The sequence below is a fragment of the Sinocyclocheilus grahami genome, unplaced genomic scaffold (assembly GCF_001515645.1).
Source record: "Sinocyclocheilus grahami isolate Dianchi unplaced genomic scaffold, SAMN03320097.WGS_v1.1 scaffold31.1, whole genome shotgun sequence".
NCBI classification, from domain to species: Eukaryota; Metazoa; Chordata; class Actinopteri; order Cypriniformes; family Cyprinidae; genus Sinocyclocheilus; species Sinocyclocheilus grahami.
In genome coordinates, this window is record NW_015505210.1 from 1,776,016 (window position 1) to 1,786,472 (window position 10,457).

General features: G+C 38.0%; 1 protein-coding gene across 5 annotated transcripts; it reads left to right on the forward strand.

Moving 5' to 3' along the window:
- The first annotated feature begins 2,303 nt into the window (after window positions 1–2,303).
- LOC107573985 (putative adenosylhomocysteinase 3) lies at window positions 2,304–8,358 on the forward strand. Of its 5 annotated transcripts, none has more exons than XM_016260452.1 (17): window positions 2,304–2,571; window positions 3,860–3,971; window positions 4,088–4,231; window positions 4,325–4,425; window positions 4,978–5,080; window positions 5,480–5,574; window positions 5,690–5,796; window positions 5,918–6,034; window positions 6,113–6,176; window positions 6,274–6,362; window positions 6,448–6,518; window positions 6,614–6,708; window positions 6,810–6,908; window positions 7,208–7,276; window positions 7,553–7,631; window positions 7,746–7,866; window positions 7,963–8,358. In XM_016260452.1, the coding sequence occupies exons 1-17, from the start codon at window positions 2,494–2,496 to the stop codon at window positions 7,967–7,969; spliced, it is 1,551 nt and encodes a 516-aa protein (XP_016115938.1). In that variant the 5' UTR covers window positions 2,304–2,493; the 3' UTR covers window positions 7,970–8,358. The 5 variants fall into 5 exon arrangements, with proteins under 5 accessions (XP_016115938.1, XP_016115952.1, XP_016115966.1 ...); XM_016260466.1 differs by having other exon boundaries at window positions 2,304–2,514; XM_016260480.1 differs by lacking the exon at window positions 7,208–7,276.
- Window positions 8,359–10,457: the final 2,099 nt, after the last annotated feature.

Consider the following 10,457-nt stretch of genomic DNA (forward strand, 5'->3'; position numbering starts at 1 on the left):
GGTGCTGTGTGTACATTAATGAGGAAAAAAAAATAACTGAAATGATTTTAGCAAATGGCTGCAATATCACAAAGAGTGAAAAATTTAAGGGGGTCTGAATACTTTCCGTACCCACTGTATGTAACACCTAAACTTCTGTCTTCTGTAACAAATGTTTTTTTTTTCAGCACAACAAAAAATGTAAGTGGATTAAAGTTCTTATTGCTTATTCTTTTGACTTATTAAACAATCAGTTATGTTGGTAAAATTGATAGATAATATAAAACTACTTTTATAGACATTGAAGTAGTTTTTCTGCATTTATATATACATATACATGTACAGTATATATATATATATATATATATATATATATGTTTGCTTATAGCAGATTAATTCCAACAGAGGGAGCAGTGAGACAGTTTGTAAAATTGTTTAGACCTATGTTAATGGGGTTTATGGGACAGCTTTATTTTAGAGCTTTTTCAAACAGCATTAAGATCGTCTGCACAGCATGCATGCTATAAAAGCCTGAGAATTTGTAAAACGTATATTCAAAATTTCACCCTAAACCGACAAAGAATCCAATTCCACAGCTCCAAACAGCACTGAATAAACTCACCACAAGGCGGCGTTACTTTCTCTGCTTCCGCTGGAATGGTTCCGCATTCACTGGATATGATGAGAGGGAAAGACTTGAAGCAGCTATCCATTGACTTTGATTTCATAACAAAAAACGTAGGTTGTTTCTAAATTAGGTTATCAAATAATAAACAGCTTGGTAACCTAAGAAAGCTGCATTCAGAACATGACAAAATAAAATTAAAGACATTTCATAAATATCTTATTTCAACTAAATTATAAATTAGAAAGAAAAATCAAGAGAAAATTAAACAAAGATATTATAATCTATTCTTATTCTACGCATTTCTCAAGAGGATCAGACACCATGAGGAAAGTCTACAGCTTGGTTAGTCTCACTAAAAACAGGGAATCAAAAGATGCCGTGTTATCTCTTAACATCAAGGTATTTCTAATCTGTTTAGATGGAAGTTGCAATCTATCTGTTTGCTTTTTTGTTAGGTCATAAGACTTAAAACTGCAGCACTGAAACAGATATAGTCCTTCTTGTGGTTATTATATATATATTTTTGTTATTAGTAAAAGTTAATTTAGTAATTTTGAACTAATGTTATATTGGTTTACTGAATATGACAAAATTTCATTCATAACTCTATAGTAGATTGTGAAAAGATTTGTACTATCCTGGTGCTCAAGATAATTTTATTCCATTTTTATTCAATGTTATTTAGTTTTATTTTATTTGCTTATATATTGGAGCAGCGTCAGCACCTTTGTTTAAATATAAATGCATTTTAGTAGACTACTAGTGCTTACCCTAACGAACAAACACGTAAATCTTTTGCTGTGCTTAATTTCAAGTTTTCTTTCGTTCTTTAATGTGTAAGTTAGTGAGCAAGTGATAGTTACTGTATATTTGGTCTCCAAGATCTCTTGCCTGTACCTGAAATAGTATAAAGTATATGCTTCTGTGCATTTAATGCCTCCCATGGGAATCTAACCCACAACCTTTTGCGCTGCTAACGCAATGCTCTACCACTGAGCCACAGGAGCACTACGATAAAAGTATAGAAGTGCTGAGGTCCGACTTTGGAAAAGAAAACCCATGAATCTGAATGTTGCTGAGTTCCCTTGCTTCCAGGTTGTGTCAAGGAGACAGTCTCTGTGAGAAGCGAACTGCTTGTTTCTTACAAGGTGGGGTAAGGATACATATCTGGGTATAGTAACCTAAATGTACTGGGTTTAAACACCAAAAAGCCTTGAATCTGAGAGCCATTTAGTTTCCTTACCTCTACTTTGTCCTTAAACACTTGACCCCAGGGTGTGCCAAAGGAAATCTCTCTGTGAGAAGCAAACTGTCTCTTTTATACCACATGTGGTAGGGGTAAGTTTCTGGTTTGATAAACTAAATGCACCGAGTTTAAACCGCAGAAAGCATAAGCCTTGAATTGCCTTACCTCCATTTTGCCCTTGAAAGAGGCACCTGACGCCAGGTTGTTCCAAGGGGACTGTCCCTTTAGTAAGAGAACAGCAAGTCATTTTGGATAAAACGCCTGCTAAATGAGGTGTAACCGAATAACCTGTTCTTGATTATCATTAACAACCCTGAACAGGGACGTGGGCTGAACACAGACCAGTGCACTAAAACCACACAGTAGCAGCTAGTGGCACTTGGCCAGAATTAATAAATGACTTGTGGGAACTTTTGTGACCTCTCAGACTTTAATCATTGTCGAATCATGTAAGCGGACAGAGAACTCTGAATTTATTGTAAAGGCTTTGGTCTCACAGTGTAGGATTTCATCGGACAGTGGATCCATGCTTCTCTAGCCTGCTCATTTAACATCATGGCATGACAATTACTGTTGTGGCTCAGCCTTTAAATGCTTACGTGGGAGTTATTCTACGCATTTCTCAAGAGGATCAGACACCATGAGGAAAGTCTACAGCTTGGTTAGTCTCACTAAAAACAGGGAATCAAAAGATGCCGTGTTATCTCTTAACATCAAGGTATTTCTAATCTGTTTAGATGGAAGTTGCAATCTATCTGTTTGCTTTTTTGTTAGGTCATAAGACTTAAAACTGCAGCACTGAAACAGATATAGTCCTTCTTGTGGTTATTATATATATATTTTTTTGTTATTAGTAAAAGTTAATTTAGTAATTTTGAACTAATGTTATATTGGTTTACTGAATATGACAAAACAATTTCATTCATAACTCTATAGTAGATTGTGAAAAGATTTGTACTATCCTGGTGCTCAAGATAATTTTATTCCATTTTTATTCAGTGTTATTTATTTTTATTTTATTTGCTTATATATTGGAGCAGCGTCAGCACCTTTGTTTAAATATAAATGTATTTTAGTAGACTACTAGTGCTTACCCTAAGGAACAAACACGTAAATCTTTTGCTGTGCTTAATTTCAAGTTTTCTTTCGTTCTTTAATGTGTAAGTTAGTGAGCAAGTGATAGTTACTGTATATTTGGTCTCCAAGATCTCTTGCCTGTACCTGAAATAGTATAAAGTATATGCTTCTGTGCATTTAATGCTACCACTGAGCCACAGGAGCACTACGATAAAAGTATAGAAGTGCTGAGGTCCGACTTTGGAAAAGAAAACCCATGAATCTGAATGTTGCTGAGTTCCCTTGCTTCCAGGTTGTGTCAAGGAGACAGTCTCTGTGAGAAGCGAACTGCTTGTTTCTTACAAGGTGGGGTAAGGGTACATATCTGGGTATAGTAACCTAAATGTGCTGGGTTTAAACACCAAAAAGCCTTGAATCTGAGAGCCATTTAGTTTCCTTACCTCTACTTTGTCCTTAAACACTTGACCCCAGGGTGTGCCAAAGGAAATCTCTCTGTGAGAAGCAATCTGTCTCTTTTATACCACATGTGGTAGGGGTAAGTTTCTGGTTTGATAAACTAAATGCACCGAGTTTAAACCGAGCACCTTTGTTTAAATATAAATGCATTTTAGTAGACTACTAGTGCTTACCCTAACGAACAAACACGTAAATCTTTTGCTGTGCTTAATTTCAAGTTTTCTTTCGTTCTTTAATGTGTAAGTTAGTGAGCAAGTGATAGTTACTGTATATTTGGTCTCCAAGATCTCTTGCCTGTACCTGAAATAGTATAAAGTATATGCTTCTGTGCATTTAATGCCATTTCAATATTTCTACCATTAGAGTCTAAAAGCATTATAATTATTCTATTATTTTTTCTGCAATAAAAGGTTACATTATATAAATTACATTATATTAAATATACAAAAAAATATATATTTTTTTTTCCTTAGCAAATCCAGTATCCTGAGCAGACGCGAGAATTTGACAGTCGATTAACAAAGACGGGACGCCTCTCTCTGTCCCACTCTATTTCTCATTCCTCTACAGACAGTAACAGCTCAGGTAGATGCCACACAAATTCTATCAAACTGGAAAATTTATATTTTTGGCCGCTCTTTGTATTTTCATCGCAATCTTTGATCCCAATTTCCATTCTGGTTTCCTTTCTCATTTTTCAGGAGGTTCAGATGCAGAAAATCCAGAAGATGAGGTCTCTCCTCGAGACATGCAACAGATTAACTCTAAAGGGAGCAGGGACTTCTGTATCAAAAACATCAAACTGGCAGGCTTTGGTCGTCGAGAGATAGAACTTGCCGAGGATGGTAGGCATAGAGTATGGTTATAAAACAGGAAATATGCATTGTACAGTATATATAAAAAAGTAATAAATATATGTGTACCTTTACTAATTAAAGAGATGACTGCATTGATGGCCTTGAGAAAAGCTGCCCAGGGTGAGAAACCATTGGCAGCGGCTAAAATAGTGGGATGCACCCACGTCACGGCCCAGACAGCTGTAAGTGTCATCTGTACTCCCTTCACTGCATTTTGAATCTATACTGTATCGTGCTGACAGAAAAAAAAAACTCATACAAAAACAAAACCTACAAAACATGACACATGAAACCCCCAACACCTCCCATATCCCCCTACCTCAGCTGATTATACAATATAAAAATATATAAATATAAGTAATAATAAATACATATTTAAACTACAGTTTAAACTACTGTTGTACTGTTTGAGGTCAGTAGGATTTTTTAAAAGAAATTAATATTTTTATTCAGCAAGGATCCATTAAACTGATTAAAATGGACAGTAAGGACATTCATAATATTACAAAAGGTTTCTATTTCAAATAAATACTGTTCTTTTGACTGTTCTCTTTCTATTACCACAAAAATATTAAGCAGCACAACTGTTTTTACACTGATAATAATACATGCTTCTTGAGCACCAAATTAACATTTTAGAATGATTTATGAAGGATTTTGTGACACTCAAGAGAAGGGTAATGGCTAATATATATATATATATATATATATATATTTTTTTTTTTACTCAACAGGTGCTGTTTGAGACTCTGATGGTATTAGGGGCTCAGTGTAGGTGGGCAGCCTGCAATATTTATTCCACTCAGGATGAAGTGGCAGCTGCTTTAGCAGAGCAAGGTAAAATAAACTCAGTCTTAATTGTCACAAATTTTGGAAAATATTGTGTTGTTTAATTTAAAAAAAAACCTCTCTCTCTCTCTCTCTCTCTCTCTCTCTCTCTCTCTCTCTCTCTCTATCTATATATATATATATATATTTTTTTTTTTTTTTATTTATTTATTTATTTTTTTACTCAACAGGTGCTGTTTGAGACTCTGATGGTATTAGGGGCTCAGTGTAGGTGGGCAGCCTGCAATATTTATTCCACTCAGGATGAAGTGGCAGCTGCTTTAGCAGAGCAAGGTAAAATAAACTCAGTCTTAATTGTCACAAATTTTTAAAGTAAAAGACTCAGATTTTAGTTTTTTGCATGTGATTATTTACCTTTGATTTCTCCCTTGTCTTGCCCTCTGGCAGATTTTCCAGTGTTTGCATGGAAGGGAGAATCTGAGGATGACTTCTGGTGGTGTATTGATCGCTGTGTAAATGAGGAGGGCTGGGAGCCAAACATGGTACGAGTGCCTTAAGTGATATGGGACCGCTTTCCCTTTAAGGATCAATAGTGTCTCTTATCTTGTCTGTTTTCACCTGTAAATAGAAGTTTGTTAATGGTCTTTTCTTCTTTAGATCCTCGATGATGGAGGAGATATGACACATTGGATATACAAGAAATATCCTCACCTCTTCAAGAAAGTCAAGGGTATTGTTGAAGAAAGTATCACAGGCATTCACAGGTTGAGTCACTTTCTAATCCTGGTTATTTGTCACATTTGGTGGAAAGATGATTACACTGAATTGACACTTGGGTGTTCACACAATGAAACTTTGCAAATGTTTTTGCATCACATATATCAGGCTTCATCACCTCTCTAAAGCTGGAAAACTATGTGTGCCAGCCATAAATGTGAATGACTCGGTCACTAAACAAAAATTTGATAACCTCTACTGCTGCAGGGAGTCCATTCTGGATAGGTAAGATAACAATGCAAGTATTTCTCCATTAAAGCACAGTATTTATATGATTAAACCTACTTGTTCCTATTCTCTCAGTCTTAAAAAGACCGCTGATATCATGTTTGGGGGAAAGCAGGTGGCTGTATGTGGATACGGAGAGGTACGTATGGTTTCTATTGTCAATATGCCACTTGAGAACAGTGTCCGTCACCTGCTATCTGTTTTGTGTGCGTAAGTGTAAATATTGGTGCCCACAGGTGGGAAAAGGTTGTTCTGCAGCTCTGAAAGCGATGGGGTCCATTGTGTATGTAACCGAAATCGACCCCATCTGTGCTCTACAAGCATGGTAAGATATTAGTTATCTGAAAAACTCTCCATAAAGTTATATTTTCCACAGTATCACCCCTGACAGCCAATTGTATTTCGACTAGCATGGATGGCTTTCGATTGGCCAAACTAGGTGATGTTGTAAGACAAGTGGACATGGTCATCACCTGCACAGGCAAGTTGTGCAATATCCTAAATAAAACATAAGCCTTTGTTGTACTATTGCCTTACACTGTTTGCTTTGACAGCTGACCGTTTGTCTCTACACAGGTAACAAAAACGTTGTTGTGAGGGAACACATGGACCTAATGAAGAATGGCTGCGTTGTCTGCAATATGGGACGCTCCAATACAGAAATCGATGTTGTAAGTGGCTGTAGGACATGATATAACACACGATTAGTGACGACCGTTGAATGCTTGCAATTTAATTGGTCACATTTCTTGTCATTTGTCTGAACTTTCAGAACAGTCTGAGAACCCCAGAGTTAGTATGGCAACATGTGAGAGCGCAAGTGGATCACATTATTTGGCCTGATGGCAAGAGAATAGTACTCCTTGCAGAGGTGAAAAAAATAGAACATATTCACCTCATTTTTCATCACGTTAGGAAGCTATTTCCTGTAAATGTGCAAGATTTCTGATTCATTATCCACTAACTGTAAATCACTAGAAAAATAACAAAATGCAGTAAACGGTAAAGCTATTTGCGCTACAAACTAGTGCAAACCAATGGATTTAGGAACATGTCCTACATTTGTAAATCAAGTGAAGCTATAATCTACATTTCCTCATTACAACCCTCATGGCTTATTGGTCATTAACGTTAGTGGCAAAGTTATTGTTTTACCCTGTTTGATTCCAGGGCCGTGTTCTTAATCTAAGCTCCTCCACTGTACCCATATACGTGCTTTCCATCACAGCCACCACACAGGTATGGAAGCAGTTTGCTAATACATTCACTTCAATGAGGTTTTAAGTTGGTAGCCTAAAGGCTGAAGTTCTTCCACTTTTACTTAAACATTAAAGACTGGCTGGGCAGAGCAATAAAACTTTTAAAAGAACATTTGCATTTAGTACGACACAATGTAAATGGAAGTATGACAGCCTTGGGCCATATTGGATTTGAAATTATTTTGTGGATAGTGAACGGATAGGTTGTCTCTTCAAATGTGTTGACATGTTTAGTTGTCTGTATACTTTTTGAAAGGCTTTGGCATTGATCGAGCTATTCAATGCTCCTGAGGGCCGTTACAAGCAAGATGTCTATCTTCTTCCCAAGAAACTGGGTAACAATGCAATGGACTTCAAGAATTCAATATTGTTCATCCATATTTCATAATGTACCAAATCATATTTGGATAAAATGACATCATGAACTGATTCACTATTTTGTATACCAGATGAGTATGTTGCAAGCCTGCATCTCCAGACTTTTGATGCACACCTGACTGAGCTTACCGATGAACAAGCCAAATACATGGGCTTGAGTAAATATGGCCCCTTCAAATCCAGTCACTACAGGTGATAAATGTGTTTACATATTTGAATTAAATGATTGCATTTATTGATAAGTAATGTGAAACATTTAACACCTGCTTTGTGTTTTTCTGTTTTTAGGTATTAAGATCATGGAGAAATCTCAATGTAACTCGTCGTCATTTAGAAGAAAACAGATGGATCTAAAGCTATGGATAGAAATAGATATGACTCAGCAAGGATTTCATTCATTCCACTCTTCACCAACACATGATATTACAGGCTTGACCATTAAGGGTCAGAATGTACAAATGTAAATTGAAAAATAGCACTTTTTCCTCTAGCAATTGTACTGTAAACCATTTTAGAGGTGTCCATTCTGGTTGTATACAGCGTACATTATCAATATAACTTCCACAAAATAGAATGAAAAATGCAACAAATTAACATAGTATGCTACAAGTATGTTATACACTCCCTTGCATAGTTCTCTAATAAAACTCTGTATTCTGCTATAGTTTGTTTACCTCAAAAAGATAAAACAGTGTTTTTGCCGTGAATGACACATATAACATTATTAAATTGCTGAACTTAACATTACACATGAAAACTGGAGACACAAACTGACAGTAGAGAATGGAAAAAGGGCTTGGTGTACTCACTTTGAATCTTCTGAACTCACTTTGAATCTTCTGATTTAGAAAGACCAGTAAGTCGTAAAGGGTAAGAATTATAGAGAACGTCTTCTGTCTTTCACTTTTGAAGTAGGGAAAAATTCCTCAATGTGACTCTAGATGGAGGTAATGTAGAAGAGAGTAAGGCTTTGGCAAACAAGGCAAAGAATGAGAGGGATATTTGCTTATCTAGTGACAAGAACCTCGTTGGATCTCAAGTGGTTTGCAAGACTCCTAGGTGTCCAAGTAGTCTAATAAAGGTATTTCAAAGCAGCACGAACCTGTGCTTTCTAAAAGCTGTAGCTTTGAGTAAACAGAGTTGTGGTTTTCATGTGCTACCAAAGCTGCCTTTTTCTGTTACAAAATGTAAGTCTCTTACAAATATGGGTAACTGAGTTTTAGTTTACTACTGATAAGCTGAAGTGAAGGTTTGGTAATAAGAAAGTCATCATTTTGTGTAATATTACTCTATTTTATTATATGAGAAAATGCAGTATAAACAGAGAGAAATCAGGGCTCGACAATAAGGACTGCCCGATGGCCCGGGGGCCAACGTGAAAGACGCTCGGGACAGTTGATGAATTTGTCACTGGCCGAATTTGTCACAGTTGACAAATTGCTGTCATTGTCCACAATGCGCAAAATATTGGAAGAAAATCCTAAATATAGAATTGGGGGTAGGGTTTATATGAATGTATCTCTGAGGGGAACTGACTGTTTTCAGAAAAGTTTACATGGCGTTTTCTTTTAATTTTGCCTCTGTATAATGCATTTAAAGTAGCGTTAATACCCACAGCACTGCTTTGTTTACGGCTGTAACAAAGGAAACATCTTGGTTACGTATGTAAACCTTGTTCTCTGAAGGAGGGAATGGAGACGTCACATCGGTGACCGACAAATTGGGATCTCGCTTGGAGAGACCAATCCACTTAGAGTGTAAACTAAACGAGCCAATGCACATTGGCATGTGATGATTGCATCCAGCTGCCGCTGATCACAGCGGGAGTATAAAATGGCAGCTGGTGCAATGCATACCAGGTTTTTGCTGAGGAGTCGAGTCTGTGACCCGGCCGCTCAGCGGTGGTACAGCAGCCGTGGCGACGTGACGTGACGTCTCTGTTCCCTCCTTCAGGGGACAAGGGACAAACTGAGACGTTCCCTTTCAGTCGGTCACTTTCTACGTCACGTCGGTGACCAACGAATTGGGATCCCTACCAAAGTGCCATGGATGCTGCCCCTTCCAGTGTCCTGTGCGAGCCTCCTGCACCCCTTTTTAGTGTAGGCCGGGGCTCGCAACAAGAAGACCAGTCACTGTGGTCATAGCACTACCCACTCAGTGAGATTGGATAACACTGGGAAAACGTACCCGTTCCACTTGGAACAGGAACGTTGCGGAAGCCCCATCCTTCCTGAAGGAGGTTTCGGAAGCACTTACACATATGAACAACCGTTTAGGTGCATATGGAAGATTAGAGGTGATTATAACCCTCTTGGGAATGGCAGAAGTCTGCCGGGGAAACACGGGCTCTGAGGCTATACCGTGGACTTTACACATATGGGATCCACTTAGGTTTCTACATATGGAACCCAGCCCTCTACCGGTTCTCATGGATTCATTGAGTGAGGGCCTGGCCCGGATGTTCCGCCACGGTCACGTCGGTGACCAACGAATTGGGATCCCTACCAAAGTGCCATGGATGCTGCCCCTTCCAGTGTCCTGTGCGAGCCTCCTGCACCCCTTTTTAGTGTAGGCCGGGGCTCGCAACAAGAAGACCAGTCACTGTGGTCATAGCACTACCCACTCAGTGAGATTGGATAACACTGGGAAAACGTACCCGTTCCACTTGGAACAGGAACGTTGCGGAAGCCCCATCCTTCCTGAAGGAGGTTTCGGAAGCACTTACACATATGAACAACCGTTTAGGTGCATATGGAAGATTAGAGGTGATTATAACCCTCTTG